General features: G+C 41.4%; 2 protein-coding genes across 11 annotated transcripts in view; one reads left to right on the top strand and one right to left on the bottom strand.

Annotated features, from left to right (window-relative positions):
* fank1 (fibronectin type III and ankyrin repeat domains 1) overlaps nt 1–3,416 on the top strand; it is a 65,180-nt gene extending 61,764 nt beyond the window's left edge. For all 6 annotated transcript variants that reach the window (XM_043712627.1, XM_043712622.1, XM_043712625.1 and 3 more), the window contains 2 exons: nt 3,002–3,046; nt 3,163–3,416. In XM_043712627.1, coding sequence (XP_043568562.1) covers nt 3,002–3,046; nt 3,163–3,213 — 96 coding nt within the window. In that variant the 3' untranslated portion in view covers nt 3,214–3,416. The remainder of the gene's footprint in view (nt 1–3,001; nt 3,047–3,162) is intronic.
* LOC122561142 (disintegrin and metalloproteinase domain-containing protein 12) overlaps nt 3,416–21,893 on the bottom strand; it is a 344,810-nt gene continuing 326,332 nt past the window's right edge. For 4 of the 5 annotated variants that reach the window (XM_043712616.1, XM_043712619.1, XM_043712618.1 and 1 more), the window contains 2 exons: nt 12,216–12,331; nt 3,416–6,868 (listed from right to left, as the gene is read on the bottom strand). In XM_043712616.1, coding sequence (XP_043568551.1) covers nt 6,802–6,868; nt 12,216–12,331 — 183 coding nt within the window. In that variant the 3' untranslated portion in view covers nt 3,416–6,801. The remainder of the gene's footprint in view (nt 6,869–12,215; nt 12,332–21,893) is intronic. The other variant, XM_043712617.1, reaches the window with a different exon arrangement.

The raw sequence follows: 21,893 nt of genomic DNA, 5'->3' as shown, positions 1-21,893 counted from the left end.
CGACGTTTCGGGCAAAAGCCCTTCATCAGGAATAAAGGCAGAGAGCCTGAAGCGTGGAGAGATAAGCTAGAGGAGGGTGGGGGTGGGGAGAGAGTAGCATAGAGTACAATAGGTAGGTGGGGAAGGAGATGAAGGTGATAGGTCAGGGAAGAGAGGGTGGAGTGGATAGGTGGAAGAGGGGCTGGGCAGGTCGGACAAGTCCGGACAGGTCGAGTTACTGGAGGTTAGAAACTAGGATGAGATGGGGGAAGGTGAAATGAGGAAACTGTTGAAATCCACATTGGTGCCCTGGGGTTGAAGTGTTCCGAGGTGGAAGATGAGGCGTTCTTCTTCCATGCGTCTGGTGGTGAGGGAGCGGCGGTGGAGGAGGCCCAGCACCTCCATATCCTTGGCAGAGTGGGAGGGGGAGTTGAAATGTTGGGCCATGGGGCGGTTTGATTGATAGGTGTGGGTGTCTCGGAGATGTTCCCTAAAGCGCTCTGGTGGGAGGCGCCCAGTCTCCCCAATGTAGCGGAGACCGCATCGGGAGCAACGGATACAATAAATGATATTAGTGGATGTGCAGGTAAAACTTTGATGGATGTGGAAGGCTCCTTTAGGGCCTTGGATAGAGGTGAGGGAGGAGGTGTGGGCACAGGTTTTACAGTTCCTGCGATGGCAGGGGAAGGTGCCAGGATGGGATGGTGGGTTGTAGGGGGCGTGGACCTGACCAGGTAGTCACGGAGGGAACGGTCTTTGCAGAAGGCGGAAAGGGGTGGGGAGGGAAATATATCCCTGGTGGTGGGGTCTTTTTGGAGATGGCGGAAATGTCGGCGGATGATTTGGTTTATGCAAAGGTTGGTAGGGCATGGTGTGCTTTATTTCCTCAGCAACATTATTTTGCTTTAACCCTTACCCTCTCCTTCACTTTTTTGTTCACACAGGCTTTGCTCTTAAGGAATGGGGCACTGCTTGTCCCTGGCTACTCGGGTGTCTTTTGTTCCTGGTGGAGGAATACAAATAAAGTTTTCTGCACTTAATGTTTCTTCGCTGTGTTCTATACCTGCATGCACACATGAAAAAAAAAATATATAACCAAGGGATTTAAAATCTTCTCAACTCAGGGGACTGACTCTGAGCTAGTTGGCCACAGCCAGTGTACTGTGCACAAGTAAATAAAGGGTGACTTGGTGATGGGGTACAGGCTCCTGTGCAGTTATTTTCAGGTAGGAAAAAAATATTTGTTTTCTGGGCTACAAACTGACTGGGCTACAAACTATGGCAGTCCTGTCCATAGTTTTTGGGAAGGTGATGGAAGTGAACTGTTATTGTTGTGGACTATGCAATTGGAGGCCATGGAGAGAAGATCTTCAGAAGTGCTGAGGTCACTGATTGTCTTAAAAGTGGTAGTTTGATGTTTAGTAGCGGGGTAATGGTCCTGGAGGTAGAAGAAGGCATGAGAAAGTTTATACTCAACCTTAACAAGGTAGCGGTTCTTTGCAAACATAACATATTTGCCAATAAGTTTAAAGACAATGTTAAGCTGGACCTGAAAGAATGGAGTGCTACAGATTCAGGGACAAGTAAGCTACAGTGAATGAAAGAAGCAGAGAAATTGAGATGGCCAGTGTCATGCCAGCAATTCTCAACAAAAAGGTTCAGATAGTATTGGGGGTAACAGGGAGCTGTCCAGGTGGGACTGGAATTCTGGAGTCGGGAGAAAGTGTTCACTGTGCCACTGGGGTAGACTTCTAACCAAAGATGTTTGTATGGAGGCATCTGTTGGTGATGATTTTACTATTCTCATTCTATCCTCCAGTGCCATCTCTTGTTTCTTCACTTGTCTAATTGCCCATTCCTTTTGCTTTGCGACATCATCCAGTATAACACTTCATCTCTCCTGCTTTACATCCTAATACAGACCTTGTCTTTTGTTCTGTCACCTGCGCTGTTTCTCGGACAGTGCATTTGCTTGTTACATCTCTTACTCTTTCTTTTTCCAAGTCTGACAATCAGTGACAGAAACATTAACACTGATTCTCCACTGACCAGCTCAGCATTTCCACCATTAGCAATTTTATTGCATTTCTGTTCAGGAAATAAATTGAGAACATAAATATGCCAGCGATCAGCCCCCACTGTCGCTTTCTATAAAGGTTTGTTTGGGAAGAACTTTTTTATGCTTCATCAGAAGGGATTTGGACAATGAACAAGGACATTCAGCCTATGTTTCCCTGGCCCTGGTGGTTATGCTGCTATTCTGGGTGAGTGATTTGGCCTGCAACTCAGCAGATGTGGGATCTGCTTGTAGTTGCATGTTTGGGACCTGATTGGACAGCTGAAGGTTTATTTTCTCAGTCCCTTTAAAAAGAGGGTGATTGGTTTTCTATGTGCCCTATCTAGCCAATGCTGCTGGCATGTCCTCAAGCACTGTCGATTTCTGTTGTCTTCACTTCTTTGAGGTTCTCCCACAGTGACACAATTATCCATAAGCTATATTTAGTGCATTTATAATGCATTATCTGGCCAATTCAACAGCAGTAATTCCTGGTGCTTGATTTTGGCTGTTGTGTGTTTCAGTTTTTTATGATTAAGCTAATTTGCCAACATTCTTAATTTTCAATCCTAGTTTTTTTTTAAATTTGAAAGGAAAGTGGAAATAATCATTCCCTACTTTTATTTAGGATTGTTTTCCAGTATGATATAGAACGAGTCTAAACTTTCTACACCTGGAAATTGAATTTGATCAATTGGCATACTTTTACCATAAGTTATTGCATGTATTTGAAGTACATAACTAACAACTATTTGCTTACCATATTTGAATCTTGTCAAGCTTTTTTTGTGATACGTCAATACATACCAATTTCTATATAAGTTATAGGGAACAAGATGTTTAATATCTGAATTGATTACATAATGTACATTGACACAGTAGATCAAGTATACTATCTTTAGCAAAATGCCAATATTACTGTTTTTAGACCTCTGAATCCTTACATCTTTCTCTATTTGATTCCAGTATGGTACAAGTGTCCTAGAGATGGCCAAATCCTTTAGCACAGAGGTATTTTACATTTTGTTGATACTCTTGTTAACTTAGAGATGGATTAGTATCTTATTTACGGTACAATTACTTTATATTTTTATTTAATGATGAATGGCTTATATTCTGTTCCACAGAATGTGATCAGTCTACTTGAAGAGTATGGAAGACCAGAATTTACAAGATGAAGGGAGACTCGGGAAATACTCAGGAGATTGGGAACGTCAAAGGCAAATCTCATTCCAAAAAATATTGGAAATATGCAACAGGTCAGGATGCATCTGTGGAGACAGAGTTAACATTTCATCCTGGAAAGTTATCTCTATTACTGTCCATAGATGTTGCCTTATTTGCCTGAGTAATTTTTTCAGATTTCCAGCACCTGCAATATTCTGCTTCTGTATGAGTATTTCACCCCAATCACTGTTTTACTCACTGACTAAATTCTGCTTTTCAAACTTGAAATCTTATGGCAAAAATTATTATTGTTGAAGTATCTGATTATTTTGTCATAATCCCCTGTATTTTTAGTGAGGATGCAAAGCCCTTCTTTTCTACTGTTCTGACTGGGCTACGTCAGTTGTCCATGAGCATTTGATGGGACTGCTATGTTTCTGCCTGAATCAGTTGGTAGAAGGCTTGTAACATAGTTTGGAATATATGTACTTCTAACCAAGCCTTCAACTAGTGCTCCAACATTGATCACCAGTGCTTTTAAGCATATTAGCCAAGGCACTTCTTACAGTTGAGATGTTTTGTTAAGACCTTTATGAGGCTCGTGTTTTTAAATTAAAGTTGGTCTTGGATTTCAGTAAGAAATTGAAAATAAGATAAGAGAAAATTTTATTTAACAAAGGGCAGAGCAAATCATTGGCTGACAGACAAGTGGATATAAATGAAAACACAATTTCAAACAGGTTATGGTATTTTATACTGGATAGATTTGGTGACAACAATTTTTTCTTAATGATACATATGTATGGAATAGGTCTCTTCTCTCAGTTTTAATACATTGATTAATCTGAAGTGCACTTTCACCCTATTTTGATTTTATTTCAGATAATAGCACTCATAGTTTGCTTTTCAATTTTTCTTCTTAGTCAATTCTGTATAGGATTTACAATCAGCCATGAACCTTATTTTAGAATTCACTTCACAGAAGACGTAAAGGAGTATCCTTTTCCATTTATGGCCCAGTATACTGACCATAAAGGGCTGAGTTTTATTTGCGTTAAGATTTGTTTTATCGAGACATAAAAGAACCACACCTTCCTGATGTTCAAACTTCTTCCGTTATCTGCCTAAAGGCTGGTTTGACCGACAACGTAGCTATCTCCACCACAAGTAGGTTCTGCAGCTGAAACAAGTATCGGACCTCATGCTGTTGGAATCAATCTGGTCAATGTCAGCCAAATGAGACATCCACCGCCAGCACCCCTAAGGTGTCCTAGTTACTGTGGCAACATTCACTTTTACATGCTCATTGCAATCTGGATCTAGGAATGATGATGGTGGAAGCATTTACTCTTTATCTGTCACATGGCTGACCAGGAATCTCTCCCACTGTTACTGCCTGCCAACAGTGTGCTGGAAGGACTGCAGAATGATACTGTACATGTTTGGTCCTATTATGAATGCATTTCCTTTGACCATCCAAGTCAGGGATTGAGGCTTAAATCCGTAGATTCTGGCACAAAGGCAAGAGCACTACCCATTGCATCAGAAAATCTCCTTATGCTACATCATGTAGCTGAAACTAAAGATTGTAATTACATTTAAGTAATGATACAGAATGGCTTGCTTCTTCAAAGTTGAACTCTATTCCAATGGATTGTCATGAGGTTGGTTTAAAATTTTATTTTGCTATTAGATTTTTAAGGTTATTTGAACAACCTTAAAGTGTTGATTTATGAACAACATCTTCCTACTCCAGTTGGTTGAGTAGGTTTTTATGCATTAATCAAAAATGAAATATCCTTGGCTTGCTTCTGTGGCTTGCCAGAAGATAATTCTAAATGCAATTTAAATACAATTTCTGACCTCAAAGTATTATATGTGTTACCCAGAACGATTAATGTATATTTCATGAATGTAAGACATATGGAAGGAAAGCTTCTTTCACTTTCCTCTTTTCTAGCTAATACTGTTATAATTTCACAAAGATAATTGATTCAATGCAAACTCTTCTTTATTTTGATATAAACTTATTAGTGCAATCTCAAAGAATTAAAACTTGACGATGCACAAAATAAGTACTGACACAAAGGGAATTATTTGAACACCAAGTTTAGTGAATAATGGACAGTTCACAAGCATAACCTTGAATCAACAGCAGAGGAAAACAAAATGTGGAAATTGTTTCCCTGTAAAACCTAAAATGCACAACAAACTTGAACTAGCTTAAATGGAATGTTACATACATTTCATTTAAAAAAAAAGAGCTCTGAGTGGCTAGCTGACCTTCTAGTATATGTAAATGCTACAAAAATGTGAGTATAGTTTAATCAATAAACTAGAGACACTAATAACAAGTCTGGAATTTTTAAAAATCATTTTACAAAATGGTTGACCTGAAAAGGAAACAATGCAGTGATTTGATTTTTGATGAATTCTGTGAATCAATCCAATCTGTGCTGAATTTCCTCATCCCAATTTGATTTATTCTAATTCCTTCTGTTTAAGAATAATAGCACATTGTGTTTATTGGTGCCCTAGTAACTTTAGAGCAATACATTTATTCTGCTTAGTTGCAATTAAGCAGAATTTTTTTTCACTGAAAATGATCACAATTATGACACTCAGAGAAATTTTCCTTTAAGAAAATTCAGCTACTGTAAAAGTGTCTACCACAGTGCACTGCATTGTAATAAATATTCAACATAAATTAATAATTTACACGTACCTGAGCAAGTACACAGCACCATAAGGAGCCACAGCACCAAAAACAGGAGCTCAGAATCCCTTCATCTATCAGTTCTATTATAGTACACAAAATATGTTAAGCACCAACTAATTTTATCACAACCCTTAGTGGTGTGAGTTTACCTCTTATTTACAGTATAAGAACGCATTTCAAACAGTTGATCAATCACTATTAACATATTTAGCACTTCTGTTAAATTAAAATGCCTAATCATGTGGTTTCTTAAGTCATACAAAAGTTTGATTGATTTTACAAGAGCCATTCATGGCCCTCTGTCATACAACCCATAAAATGACTGGATCTGATGACATAGTACACAAGGGTATTGTGTCCACGTGGTATCTTGTTTATACAGTGAAGGCACTGATATATTTTGGTGTGTTTACTGTTTAAATACATTGCTTTGATGGCATATTAGTTAAAAATGGAATAAAATGCATCTTTAGTGTGGAAGCAAATGGTACACTTAAAAAAAACCCAGTGATGTAGTACAATGAAGCCACTACGGCATATTGCTATGGTTCTTTGTGGTACCATGAGATATTAATCATAGGAGGATGACAGGACCACTTCCAATGTATAAAAGACTGAGGTACCAGCATCTCTCAACTATATACAGATAAAGAATATTTCTCTTCTAGTTAGGGTAAAAGGAATAGCTTGGCAGTCACCTATACCGTGCTATCTGTTGCCCATGCCAGTCAAGAAATGCTAGCACAGAAATGGATATATAGAAGAACACTTCCTACTTGCAATGCTGGTTAATAAGAGGACTAACTCCATTTAGAATTCTCTTGTAGTGCAAACGTGTTTGGTCAGTTGCTGGAAGGTAAATTCTTTTCATCATTCGATGTCAACATGGTCGGTTAATTTTACTGTACTGCTGAGGCTTCTTGGGTGCTGGTCTGAAATAAATAAGACTATAATCAAATTAGGATAGAGCTAATCACAGTTTCTTCATGTATCTATTTGGTCCTCAAGGTTTGTTCAGTGGACCTCAACTATACTAGACATACATTATTCTTTTTGCTATTTTAGCATAAACTTTATCTAGTACAAATGAGCTAGTGATGCCACAAAAACAGTAGCTTGCATTTATATGGTGCTTTTCACATAATTAAATATTATAATGCAATGCACACGAACAGATTAAGACACTGAGACAACAAAAGTGATATTCAAGTAACCTAGTTGAACATCCAGGTTCTAATAAATAGCATCTTAGAAGAAAAGAATTCTGTAGAAAGGTTTATTGAGGGAATTCTAGAAAACTAGTCCTGAAGGCACAACCACTGAAGGTGGGGTGAATAAAATGGGGAAAGTGCAAATGGCTGAAGTTCCAGGAATGTTGAGTACCCCAGAGGGTTGTAGGGTTGGGGCAGGTTACATGGATATAATGGGATGCAGTGAGGAAGTGATCACAAAGGTGAGAATTTAAAGTCAATAGGCTTGACCTATCCAAAGACAGCTGAGATCTCCTAAATACAGAAGCACAACAATTTATAGTCAGGAGTGATTGGCCATGGGATTCCACAACATTGATTCCAGAATCCATGATGTTTCAGGTTAACATAGACATAGAACCAATGAAACAATATAACTGTCATCCTCCCATAACTGGTGATGCATTATTCCCACATACTGAACATCATTTGGAGGGAATAGTGACAGTAGTATAAACAGAGAATACACTTTGAATGGGAGTACCTCAGTACGGCCCGCAAAGTGCTGTTGGCCATCAGCAGGAACTATGCAGAATCACATTTAGCTGTGTCTCAGTTGTGAGTCATCTAGTTTCTGAGTCAGAAAATTGTGGATTCACATACAACTCCCAAGGATGTAAACACAAAAATCTAGCCAGTCAGTAGGGTACTGTTAGTTGGATGAGATATTGAACTGAGGTCTATGTATTTTGTCAGGTAAATTCAATGATTGAAGATGAGCAAGAGAGTCATATCTGATTTCTTGACCAAGAAATATTCCCAGGCAAACATCACAAACAGAACATCCCATAACAGTCACACTGCTGTGTACAAATCGGTTGCCACTTTTGTCAAAAATATTTCCAAGGAGCTTCAAGGCCAATGAATGCTCTGTGGTTGTGAAAGATGCTATATAGATTCTCGTCTTTTTTTTACCTGCACTAAATTTAATTGTGTTGTCCAACACACCTCTCTCTGGGAAGTACTGGACAACGAAGGGTACCCTATCGGTTGCAGCACGTGTCTGTCTCCTGAGGAGGTAATTACAGTTCCTTGCTGTGGCATGTTAGTTAGAGATCCTGCGTAGAGAAGAAGTCTTGTTCGAACCTGTGCATAAAGATGTTGGCATATTGGGGTGCAAATTTGGTCCCCATGGCTGTTCCATGTGTCAATGAAGAACTGGTTGTCAAAGGTAAAGACGTGATCGAGGATAAAGCGGGTGAGTTGTAGGATGGTGTTTGGAGATTGGCAACTCTCACAGACACTCACAACCCCCACCCCAGACATACACACACTCACTCCTACAGACACACACTCCCACACTCACACATACACTCCCTCACAGACACACACATATACACTCTCTCCCACACTCACAACCCCCCATCCAGACAGACACACAAAAACCCATATGCACACATATACATATACGTTTGTGGGGTGAATTTGTACTTGCAGAGTTACATTGTACTTTGCTCAAAAACTGCATGAATTCATGTAAGACTCTGTTAACTCACTTTTTAGATTAGAATCAGTCTAAACATTACAGCACAGACAGAGAACACAGGGGGATAACACCTTCAACATTATCTGGCTAATACCAATTGTTACAGTTAACCTAAGAATGTAACTTTTTAAAAAAAGTTTTGTGATTTACACATGAAAGAAGTGAAACTATCATGGTATTCGATCAGATAAAAGACTCGACAAACAATCAAGGTATTTTTCAATGTATAATTTCAGTTACATCACACTGTAAACTTTTTCTATAAATTCTGTATCTTACAATTGTGTCCTCCACAACCACCTGATGAAGGAGCGGCGCTCCGAAAGCTAGTGTGCTTCCAATTAAACCTGTTTTTTCTATAACCTGGTGTTGTGTGATTTTTAACTTTGTACACCCCAGTCCAACACCAGCATCTCCACATCATGACTATTGTCTTCTGCTGTCTCTCTTTATTAGGCTTTCTCTCCATTTGAAGATTTGAATTGCAGCTGTTCATTGATAATTGTTGTACACATTCAGAATGCTTTAGATAATGAAGATATGCAGCAAGATCTGGACATCATTGAGGCTTTGGCTTATAAATGACAAATAATATTTATGCCACGTAACTCTAGAAAGTGATCATCTCATTAAAGAGAGCCTTTAACTTCTGTATCCTGGCATTCTATGTCATGACCCCATCAATTAAATTTTGAGGGCTATTATTAACCAGAAATTTAACTGGATCAGCCATATTAATGCTATGATTGCTAGAGTCAGTCACAAAACACCCAACCTTTGACAACCGACATAGCTCCACACTCCCTAAAGTCTTCACCTTCTTCAGTGGGTGTGACTTAATCAGGTCATAACCAATAGCCAGAACCAGGCACACAGCTTGACTGACAATATATCCATGTCTCTATGCATCTATCCCTTCATCACTGCTGTAGAATGTAATAACTACAAGACAGCCTGCAGCAAGAGGAGATGCAGAGGAGATTTTCCAGAATGTTGCCTGGGCTGGGGCATTTCAGTTATGAAATGAGACTAGATAGACTGTGGTTGTTTTCATTAGAGCAGAAAAGGCTGAGGGGGACTCTGATTGAAGATTATGAAGAACATAGATCAGGTAGATAGGTAGAAACTTCCCCCGCTTAGCTGAAGGATCAATAACCTGAGTGGGTACAGATTTAAAGTATAGGACAGGAGGTTTGAGGGGATTTAAGAAAGACCTTTTTCATCCAGAGGGTGGTGGGTATCTGGAACAGGAAAGGGTGGTAGAGGTCAGAACCTTCACAATGTTTAAGAAGTATTTAGGTGATCACTTGAAGTGCTATAGTGTACAAGGATGTGGGTCAAGTGCTCAAAATGGGACAAGAGTAAGTCAGTGCTTCACGATAAGATGGACGTGATGGGCCAAAAGGTCTCTTTCCCTGTTGTAGGCTGGAAGTCATCAAAGCTTCTTCGATAGTACCTCCCAAACTTATGGCTTCCACCATCTTGAAAGATAACTTTCAGCAGTCTGTTTCTATCCTCTGCTTTATCCCGTTATAATTTTACGCCCCTCTATCAAATCACAACATTTACTAGAATCAGAGTATATAATCCAAATTATTGTTCATTAATCTATTAAAATTACATTGTTGCTAGCTCTCTAACAGCATTTTCTATTAATTAGATTTGGCCTTGCATGGTTAGATTTTTAAATGTTTGAATGGCAGGCTTCTGCAAGTGCAAGTTGATAACAGGATACTGAGTGAACAGAACAAACAAACATGTACTTCCTGAATGAATCAGAATGAAGGTTTGTTAAAGAAAAAAGTGCAAGTACATGAAAGAAAGTGTAAATTAGACCTGGTAATTTCCATATTAAATCAAGCATAGAACGAGAACTAAAGAAGGAGAAATGACTAGATTGAGAGAGGAGAAAAGAAAGCAAAACAATTTGATTCAATATCTTACATTATTTTAATCTCTAGAAAAACAACTAATACTTGAAATAAACAAAATGTACACCTGTACTAGTGAAATTTCATTGATAGAGAGGTTGTTTGCAATAACTAAGACTTATTATGTTCTATATACTGCAATGCAGGAACAGTAATGTCATACCGTTTAAAGTAAGTCATCAGGGAGGCAGATAGCATGATGTTGGCTTTCACGAAATTAACAGCAAGTGATTGCAGCTTGGAGAGATAAATATTCATACAGCTGCCCCGACTTGAACAACAGGGAGTGACTTCAGCTTCACTGCTATTTTGCAAACAATATTTGGCCCATTGCACAGCTCGGTCAACAAGATAGCCTTTACACAGCAATTTAAGGAGGAGTGCAAAATGTTGAGATTTTAGGCCATAAGACCTAGATAGCTCAAGAATAGTGGGGTAAAGGGAAGTCAGCAAGAATGCAGATTTTGTTGGGGTTGCTGTGCTGAGATAGAAAGGAAATAGGAAATTATCTCAATATTTTGGCTTTTTAATGACATGGATTCAAGTTGCTAACTTTTTAATAAATGAAATAATCTGTATTTATTGTTAAATTAAGTTACTTTGAATACACCAGATTTAAGAAAGCTACTTAATGCAACATTCCAGATCTGACTTCAGAATGCAAGTTGTATTTTCAGATTTCAAATACAATTTTTCTTGATTTAAGATTATTAACAAGAAGAGTACTCAGTGTACCCCATAGAACAGGCAAAGTGGAAAATAATATGTCTGTGAAATCTAAATTAATAACTGCTTTCTGCTGCAGTATTCTATTTGTCTTTTGTTTCTTTTGAACTATAATGCTCATTGAATCTTAACCAATTAACCTCTTCGATAAGTGGCCCTAAATCATCATTGAAATACTTTATTATCAAGCTTTAATTAAGTATAACCTTTTACAATATAGAAACAGGTCAGCGTTTCAGTGTGCTGTACTGTTCAGCAGGAAGGCACAAGATGATACTGCAGTACAAATTTTTAATTTTGGTTGTGTCAGGCAGATGTCAAGCAGAGACTACATGCTTCCGTACAGAGAGTAATACAAAATTGACAAGAAAATCAATTTCATGAAATTACCAGGTAACCTCAAAAGCAATACTGGCAGGTGTTTATAAGCCTCTTGACTGGAGAAATGTTTTGAGACAGCAGGAGAACCAAGGTGAGGGAGAGAGAGGAAAGAACTCTTTTGACACATATTATACAGAGAAACCAGTCTTTAAAAACAAGTAAGTTAATCTACAATTCATATCTTTGTACATATGAAATTCATTAATGTCTGGGGGTTTCACCATTTATCAAATATTCAATTTTGGCTTCTGGTATGAGCCCATTCCATCATGCTTCACATTCACATATATCATCATGTTTTCAATAAATATCCAAGCAATGAAGATTCCAAAGTCATATAGAAGTTCATGAGCATTCTCTTGGCTTTCTGGAGGTATACTAAATTGGTGCATTGCTTGTGAGCGTAGTTATGGAGCATGCATTCTTGTGTTTGACTACCAAATCTAAATCAGTTAGGCTGTTTTTCATGGGTTTCTTTCACTCACTGTCAAGTAAAAGCTGAACTGTATAAGTAACTCACCTGACAGGTTTGATCTGGATCTCAGGATGTTGTATGAAGGGAGCATCCAGTTGTGATGGCCTGTTTATGGGATTTGCTGGCAGAGGTTTCTGTGGAGGACTACGGATAGAGGGACCCTGCAATCAACATGAACAACACAATGAGATTTCAGTAGACTGACCAAGTAGAGAAGCAATACCTGCATTGTTCATAAATATACAATTACATATATGCTACAATTCCTTGCTTTTCTGACTGTGATTACATGAGATGACAGTGATGGAACAAATTGAGAGAGACATGAAATGTTGGAAGAGGTTTTGGAAAGAAGGAGCTTCAACACAACAGAGACATTTTAAATGACGATAAGAATTTTAAAATTTAAGCATTGGTGAACTGGAAGCACAAGTGGGTGATGGGTACAGAGACGTATACTGGTTAGAACATGGGCAGCAGGATGTTGGCTGAGCTCAGGTTGACGCAAGCTCGAAGCTGGGAGGCAGAACAGGAGGGCATTAGAGTACATGATGTGGAAGTGCCGGTGTTGGACTGGCGTAGACAAGGTCAGAATTCACACAAATCAAGTTATAATCCAACAGGTTTTAGCGAGTTTTGAGAAGATTTGTAGCTCAGTTTGAGGTTCTGGATGTAGGTTTGCTCGCTGAGCTGGAAGGTTCGTTTTCAGACGTTTCGTCCCCATACTAGGTAACATCTTCAGTGAGCCTCCGGACAAAGCACTGCTGATGATTCCTGCTTTCTATTTATAGCTTGGGTTTCTTTGGGTTGGTGATGTCATTTCCTGTGGTGATACCATTTCCTATGGTGATGTCATTTCCCACTCTTTTTTTCAGGGGGTGGTAAATCGGGTCCAAGTCAATGTGTTTGTTGACAGAGTTCCAGATGGAATGTCATGCTTCAAAGAATTCGCGTGCATGTCTCTATTTGGGACTGGGACAACGCATCCATCCTAGGACAAGCCAAACAGAGACACGCACGAGAATTTCTAGAAGCCTGGCATTCCAACCCGGCATTCTATCAACAAACACATTGACTTGGACCCGATCTACCACCCACTGAAAAAAAGAACAGGAAATGACATCACCATAAGAAATGGCATCACCATAGGAAATGACATCATCAACTCAAAGGAACCCAAGCATATAAATGGAAAGCAGGAATCATCAGCAGTGCTTCGTCCGGACGCTCACTGAAGATGTTACCAAGTATGGTGACGAAACGTCTAAAAATGAACCTTCCAGCTCAGTGAGCAAACTTACATCCAACAGGTTTATTTGAAATCACAAGCTTTCGGAGTGCTGCTCCTTCACCTGATGAAGGGGCAGAACTCTGAAAGCTTGTGATTTCAAATAAACCTGCTGGATTATAACCTGGTGTTATGTGACTTCTGAACTTGCAGTAAACAGGCCTGGAATAACATATAGGAAGCTTTCTGCAGCAGATTGATTAAAGAAGGAGAGAAGGCAGGTATAGGGGTGCAAGTGGATGCATTTTGATGGAAAGGTCGTGGGGTTGGATTCAGTTCAGGGTCAAGCTGGACACTGAGATTACAAATAATATGGTTCAGTCTGGCAAAGAGGCCAACATGGGGTTGTTTTGGTGGCGAAACAAAGTTGATGGTTTAATTACATAGTATGCTTTGTGAAATTGCTTACCTTAATTAATAGAGCAATATTCATGTTACTTCAATCATGCCAACTAAACTTTTTAGCTGCACTGTTATGGAGAATCAGAGCTTTTAAAATTTTGGCTTGGATGTCTAATTTTCTGCTTTTGAGTTATTTTGCTTGCCAAATGGTGACAGTTCCAGATATATTATGGTCTTGGAATCAGATGTGGTTAACTGCCACTAATACAAATGGAGGATAATAATCGGTCTTCTGCTGACTAATGCCTATAATTGGGAGTGTAAATTGTACTTGCAATCTGTAAAATGTTCTATTTGCTGTTCATTTATAAAGTGCCAACATACTTAATAACAATAATTGCTTCATTCATTATGGTAAATAGTAACTTTTTACAACTTTGATTTAACAGGAAGAGATTTAACATGTTAAGTCAGACAAAGAGAAAAGTACTAATTGCAGATAAAACACCACAAGCGATTTCCTTCCCCTTTCCCCACAGTAGAGGAATAAAACCCAATGTTATTTTCTAATAACATCAATTATAATATAAGCAAATATTAACAGATCTATCAAAAGCTGACAAAAGAGAAAAGATAGGTCACCATTTCATGAGTAAATGTTAAACAGGGACCTTTTCTCTTTTCATATGCTGATATTATCCAGCAGATTACTTTTTTTATTTCAGATTTTAAGCATTTGCATCTTTTCTTTCTTTTGAAAAGAATGAAATCATGTTGGGTTCTTTAGAAATATTCATAATTAATTATGCAAGTGAAAATTTAAATGGAGGCCCAAACACTAGGAGTCAGAAGACTGATGTTGCTATGGTAATATGACATACAAAATTTTTTTAATGATACTTCTGTGTAGAAGGCAGTGGAATAATGCAGTTAGATGGAATTGTGCAATTATGTCACTCACAGATGCTACAAGTGCATTCTTAACATCGTACATCATGCAAATAATGCATGGTTAAATTTAAATATGATATCAAAATGGTTATACAATTAGTGGACAAACTAGCCTTCCCAAGGAGGCATGGCAGAAGAGTGCTTATGTTGGGAGATGAAAGATGTGGACTAATGATCTAAAGACATAACCGTGGGCAAAAAGTGGGTCCTGAGCCTGTACTTGCTGGCAGTGGGAGGACACAGTGATTTTTCTATAGGTAGCCTCTTAAGGGGCTGCCCTGGAAGGCTCATCATTCAAAAACGTTTGGAAGGTGAGGCTCAATGCTGCTGCTGAAGCCTCAGCAGGACAGGGGGAGACTGCTTGTGAGAGAATTGTTAGAATCGTGGCAGCCATTTTGTCACATAGTAAAAGTCTGGAAGCCATTTTAAATCTCATCTTAGTGCCTGCTTGCTAAAAGCCTGTGTTTCCCATGCCCAGCTGAGACGGTTGGCCTTGCAGCTGTACTGATACCTGATAAACAAATTATTTCCTTGCATGGAGCTATTCTTCTCTTTGCAAGGGCCTATTTTATACTAACATCTGCTTTTCAGCTCCTAAACGACAATGTCCAGACATTATGTGACTGAAGCCAATGATTGGGCATGGTGTCTAGCTTGCTCATTATCCTGCAATTAACAGTTTGCTAAATGTTAAAATGACTGTAACCTATATAAGCACACAACTCTCTGTATTTCGTCAGAGTGACTTGTGACCATTCAGTCAACTTGTCTCTCCCCGTGGGACCACTACGAGCGAGTCACCCACTGTATACTTTTCTTCCGTCTCCAGCAGTTGGCGTAGCCGGCAGGACCTCTATTTCACGAGGTTTCCTGGAACCTCTTAAAGTTTGTCCTCTATTCTGCTGATTACCTCCCTGAGTCGGCAGATATTGCGACCAGACGGGAGAGGCGAAGTGACTGCTGCAGGTGGGTGAACCTTGAGCCACGAGCTGAACTGAGTGGGATTGGGTTGTGGTGATAGAGGCTAGTTTTAGTTTAGCGATTCTTGAGCCACAAAACAGTCAGACTGTGGCGAAAGACGTGACTAGTTTTAGTTTAGTGGTCCTTAGTGATCTGATAGAGGTTGAGTTTTATTTTGGTGAACCTTAAACCATGGGCCAGTTGGGCTGTGGTGATAGAGGTTAAGTTTTGGAGTTGCTCCAAAAGTTCCCACCAGCAGTTTGTGACCATTCCTCCTCTGAGCCAACAAGCGCGAGAAGGGAGCTGGGTTCCCTTGTAGCTACGGGCTGTGAGACGCTGAGGCAAGATCAGGTTGAAGGAGACCCTGCCGGTCTTTGTAACTAATTCGGCTGTGTCCGCCTTGAGAGATTGATTTGGATCCCAATATTTGTTGCCTGTCTCGGCTTCTCTGTTGTCTCTGTCTTTTGGCTTGGCTTGCTTCACTTTGTTGCTTTGTTTTGTTCGTTCGCCCTGTTTGACCGACATACAGATCAATGGGATTGCAACTTTCAAAGATCACCAGTGACGGGCTGCCCCTGGGGATGAGATTACCTCGTCCTGGTGAGAAGGGCGGCCCGCAACCTTTCGCTCCCTCCGAAAGGACACAGCAGTGCCATGGTAAATATGTGAAGTGTAAGAATGAGGCAGGAGAACAGCTGGTACCTCTGGGTTCAGCAGCTGACATTGTTTGGAGGGAGATGGGTGACACTCGTTATGGTATTCCTTTTACCCTTGATTTGTATGGGTGGTCCCATGGAAATTGGCCTTACGCAAGTTGATTTAAATTAGACAAGATTGATTACTGGTTAGTTAACATTAAGGAAGGGTATGGCAATTCTACCTGGGAATTATATGTTCCGATGTCCAGAAAGGTTTAAGGAAATTGCAGAAGGACACCAGCCCCCCAAGGTTAAGAATCACCACCAAACCTCTGGAAATCCTCAATCTCCCACGCCTGTTCCCACTATGCCTCCGCCCTATTCTCCTCAATATCCTAAAATCCCTATTTTGACTCTGGAACCCAAACCTTTAGTGGATGAGATTGTTGCTATCGTTGTCACTCATAATGGAGGACAAACCAGCGGTGCAGCCAGCAGTGCTTCTGCATCACCCCTCAAACATCCCCCCCATGAGTGTGGTGCTGCTGCAACAGCATCTCTGCCTGTGTCTGTTGCTTCACTGCGCTTGACTCTACTAACACTGGCCACTGTTACGATACCCATTTAAGTTGGCGACAACAGCACACTGATTCCAAGGGAAGTGTCCCCTCGGAAGTTGATAGCCATCTCGCCCCACAGTTGCCCAGAATCATGATCGATGATATGCTGCTTGACAAACCTGGACCCATGCTGAGGTCTGCGGCATCTACAGCATGCCCCAGATCCCGTCAAGCTCCCTGTTCATTTATATAATTGGCTTTTACAAACTTGCGACATTTACAATTGCCTTCCACAGAATGTGCAGACTTTAATTCAACTGGCTTATGGTTCCCATTGGGCTACCATTAAGGGCTCCATTGATATTCCCTCCACACACACTGGGCCACGGCTGAAGAGCACTCTGACTGGCTGGGTAGACATATTAAAGATACCATCATGAATATTGCTAGACAGCAGAATGACTTTGGTGAGGTCACTCGCTGCCTGCAAAAGACAACTGAAACTGTCCCTGATTTTCTTGCTCATTTTAGGGATACATAGGAGAGTTCAGCGAGCTCTCTAGAGCTCTCAGCGAGCCTATAGAGGACAATGAGAAACTCACTGTCCAGACCCTTATCAATTGCCTCTCACCACATCACGCTCAGATATACAAAGCCCAAAAGCTTACTTGGCAGATTGCACTCACTACCCTTAATAACATGGACAGACACAATCTTTTTGACACTAAGCATGACAGAGAGGCTTATCTGCTTTTAGAAAATACGACTCCTCAGTCACGGGTTCATTTCAGCCAGATAGGAAATTTGGCAAATGGTCTTGCGGTCAGTTTGGCCACTGCCATACAGCAGCATTATGGTGGCTCACATCTTCACAGCCACCATTTGCACCACTATGCAACCCCAAGTGTATGACCCTTCCCCCCATTCTCCTAGTGCTTAAGGCTGCGGCGGGGCAGGGGGTGGGGGAGGGGGGGGAGTTCAGCAGGCTGCTTCGATACGCCTCTCCCAGTCCCCTTCTGAAAACCCACGATGACAGTGAAGCTGGGGGTGTTCGTGCTGTTCCGGTTTTGGTGTATTCCAGGGTCACTCACTCTTCTGCACCTCCCTCTCTGTGGACCCTTCTCCCCGTTCCTGGTTCCCCTAGGCTATGGTGGGGGGATAAAGTTCTGCACTGACTGACTCACCACTGCCATGATCTATAGCTGCCCTCTACATCTGGCACTGTGCCACCAACCGATATGCTCGCTATTTGATCCCTCATTACACAATTGCGCGGGGCCACTCATCCCCTTGTGCCTCTTTTCTGCAATGAGTCTTGTTGACTGGTCATCCCCTTTATGATTTCTATTGCATGGCTGCTCAACCGTGTGCTCCCAACTCATCATATTCTGTGCTAGCGGATTCACACTTGAATAAAGACACCTACATTACCCTTACAGGTCTTTGCTATGTTGGACACCAGAGACTCTCTGCTGAAGTCTCACTGACATCTCAGCAGTCTCAGCTTTTCCTCCCCAGTTCTATACCTTTTATTCCCATCATCCTCAAGACCCCCTGCACGTTTAGCGATTTAGCCTCCATGCATGGGGTGCCTCCGCAAGCTTCCCTGTTTGTTCAATCCCCTTACCCCGATGATTCATCATTGTTACATGCTGCTATGCTCAATCCAAACATAATCTGTGTGCATTTCCCTACCCGCACCATCACTGCTACCTTTATTATGCTGGACCCCTCGGCTGCATCTTCCTACGATTGCCTGTGGCTTCTGGACAGCTTGCCGCCCACATTTTGGGCACGCCACCCTAACCATGCCGGGTTGGTCCTTTCTGCCCCACCACATACTGTCACTTTGAAGGTTGATGCTCGCCTGCCCTCAGTCTGCCAATATGAGTTAACAACCGCTGCTACAGAAGAGATACGACCATCATTACTTCCCTCCAACAGCAGGGTGTCCTTGTGCCCACATGGAGTCTCTGCAACACTCCCGTCTTACTGGTTCCAAAGCCTGGACAAGCGGACAGATGGAGGTTTATGCAGGATTTACAGGCTGTGACCGCCATTATTGTTCCCTGTTCCCCTGTGGTGCCTGATACTAATGCTATTCTCACTAATGTCCCTACCTCCAATGCTTGTTTTTTTTGTGATTGACCTCTGCTCTGCCTTTTTCTCTGCTAAATTGTCCATTGAAGGCAATACCTTTTTGCATTTACTTCTGGCGGTCACCAGTACACATGGACACAGCTTCCCCCAGGGTATACGAAGGGCCCCACTGTTTACACTACCGCTGTGCAGCAGACACTCAACCCTTCACATGCCTTGCAACAGTGTCCTTGTACATTAAGCTGATGACTTGCTTGTCACCTCCGCCTCTGCTGATGCCTGCATGCAAGATACTGTTACCCTGCTTCAGTGCCTGGCACAGGATGACCAGAAGGTTTCTATTGACAAGATGCAGCTGTGTCAGCATAAATTGCAATACTTGGGCTTCACACTTTCCCAAGTTATTGGAACCCTGCCCCCTGACCGTCTCACTGCCATTACCAGCCTCCCTCCCCCTGCTGTATGCACTGAATTGAGGTCTTTCCTGGGGATGGTGAATTACTGTAGGCATTGGATTCCTGACCTTCGTGAGATCGATACACCTATCAGGGAGGCATCTTCACCAAAATAACCAACAAAAGTATGGTGGACACCTGAAATGACACATGCTTTTGAAGAGTTAACATTCAAGACTGAGTTCTGTGCCTGCCATGGATCTTCGCGATTACTCGTAGTCGTTCCAGCTTTATGTTACCGAGAAGGAGGGATATGCTTCAGGCATTTTGACACAAATGCATGGGGATTTCTGGTGCCCTGTAGAGTTAGCACTTGGTATGAGGGGAATACCGGCATATTTGCGCGCCGTGGTGGCTGCCTCTGTACTGGATCATCCATGCACAGTATTTGTTCCACATTCAGTTTCCCTGCTGCTAAATTCCATAGCAACTGTCACAAAGCTTGTCCTTTTTTTTTCTAAGCTCAAGGAGACTCTGTCCTTGATATTTTTCACAGGGTAATAAGCCAGGCTGGGCTCTAATCAAACTGGTTTGGTACAGAGATGAAAAGGATTTTGAGAGGCCTTTTGTTTATATGTAAACAGATGAGACTTTGGCTAAAGTGGTCATGTTTTAGAAGTGACCTATAGAATGAAAGGGGAGCAGTCAGCTCTCGAGCTGAGCAACTTCGTTCAGTCCAGAACTGATTGGGAAGTTCAGCGGTGGACTGTGTGAACAGGCTTTCTCTCTTTCTGTCCTTCTAACTTCAACCTGTAAGCGTCTGTTACATTTTTTAATACTGTTTGTCAAGAGGGTTTTCTTATTGGGACTGTTGTGTATATTCGTAACAGCATAATTAAGTCTCATTTGGATAGACTGAGCTCTGTAGGCGTTCTTTATTCTGTTCTTTGTGTTTCATTGTGTAATTTTGTGAATAAATTTTTGTCTGTTTTAAAACTTAGTAGTCAATCTAGCTCTGGGTAATTTTCACTGTACACTCACTGAAACAAATTGCAAAGTTATAGTCTGGGTTACCTGCTCAAGAATATTTTGAGTGGTTTGGCCCAGTCCATAACACAACTCAACATTTTTCTGCATCCTGTTTCTTGTTCTAATGTTACACTGCGCCGTGCCCCAGCCTTGAATCCTACAGCTTTACTTTCTGCCACCAACCACTCTCTGACAGCTGACCATGATTGTTTGCATGTTGTTCATGAGGTCATCACCCCTCACCCTGAACTTTCTGAGACCCCTTTAGATAACCCTGATATGGTCCTTTTCACCGATGGGTCCTCCTTTTGACCCTCCGATCATCAAACATGAGCTGGCTACGCCATATGTATGCCCTCTGAAGTCCTTGAGTCTGCTGTGCTTCCTAATGATACTTCAGGCAGCTAAATTGATCGCTTTCACTGGGCTTGCATCCTTGCCACTGACAAATCTGTCAATATTTATACAGACTCCTGCCATGCTTTTGGGGTGGTTCACGATTTCGGCACCCTCTGGAAGCATCGAGGCTTCATCACTTCTTTGGGGAAATCCTTCCAACATTAACAATCTTTTGGAAGCCATCCTTCTCCCATCCGCTATAACGGTCATCAAATGTACTGGCCGTACGGCTGCTTGGGATCCTGATACCTGTGGTAATGCTTTTGCTGACGGGTACCCCGTATGGCCCCTACAAATCCTACTGTGCAGGTTTTGTATACCCCTAACAATTTCCCGTCATTCCTGACCTAATTGAAGGCATTTGCATGACTCAGCAACTCAGCCCCCCAATCTGAGAAGGATCGGTGGACTCATTTGGGCACCACCGAATCCTGCTCACTGCATCTTCTTACACATCCTGATGGCTTCATCATTTGCCCTAAATCTCACCTGCGTGTCCTTGCCCTAGTTGCCCATGGGGTTGGGCACGTTGGGAAGCGGGGTATGTGGCATGCTGTTGCATGTTCTTGGTATGCCCCTGGTTGCTCTTTGCTATCACGGTGCCTCATTTGCCTGCAGAGAAATAATTCTAAACCAGTGGCTAAATACGACCACCTCCCAGCCCCTGCAGGCTCATTTGCTCAACTGCAGATAGATTTTGCACATATGCCAACAAGGCAGGGTTTCCACTACCTGCTAGTGATTCTTGACATGTTTTCAAAATGAGTTGAGGCTTTTGCCACCAAGAAAGATGATACTCGAATAGTGGTTAAATGCTTGTTAAGAGATGCCAGGCTCCATTGAATGTGATAGGGACACTCATTTCACTGCAGATATTGTCACTGCGATTAATAAGGCTCTAGGGATAACCTGGAAACATCACATCCCATACCATACCAATCGCATGGTGGAAAGGATGAATGGCACTCTCAAGACTGTCTTTACTAAAATTGCGCAGGGCACAGGCTTGCCCTTGCCTGATGCGTTGCTCCGGCTCAGTACACAATCCAGAATCAGGTTAA

This window comes from Chiloscyllium plagiosum, chromosome 22, assembly GCF_004010195.1.
Source record: "Chiloscyllium plagiosum isolate BGI_BamShark_2017 chromosome 22, ASM401019v2, whole genome shotgun sequence".
Taxonomy (NCBI): domain Eukaryota; kingdom Metazoa; phylum Chordata; class Chondrichthyes; order Orectolobiformes; family Hemiscylliidae; genus Chiloscyllium; species Chiloscyllium plagiosum.
This window is presented reverse-complemented; position numbering and strand designations above follow the sequence as displayed.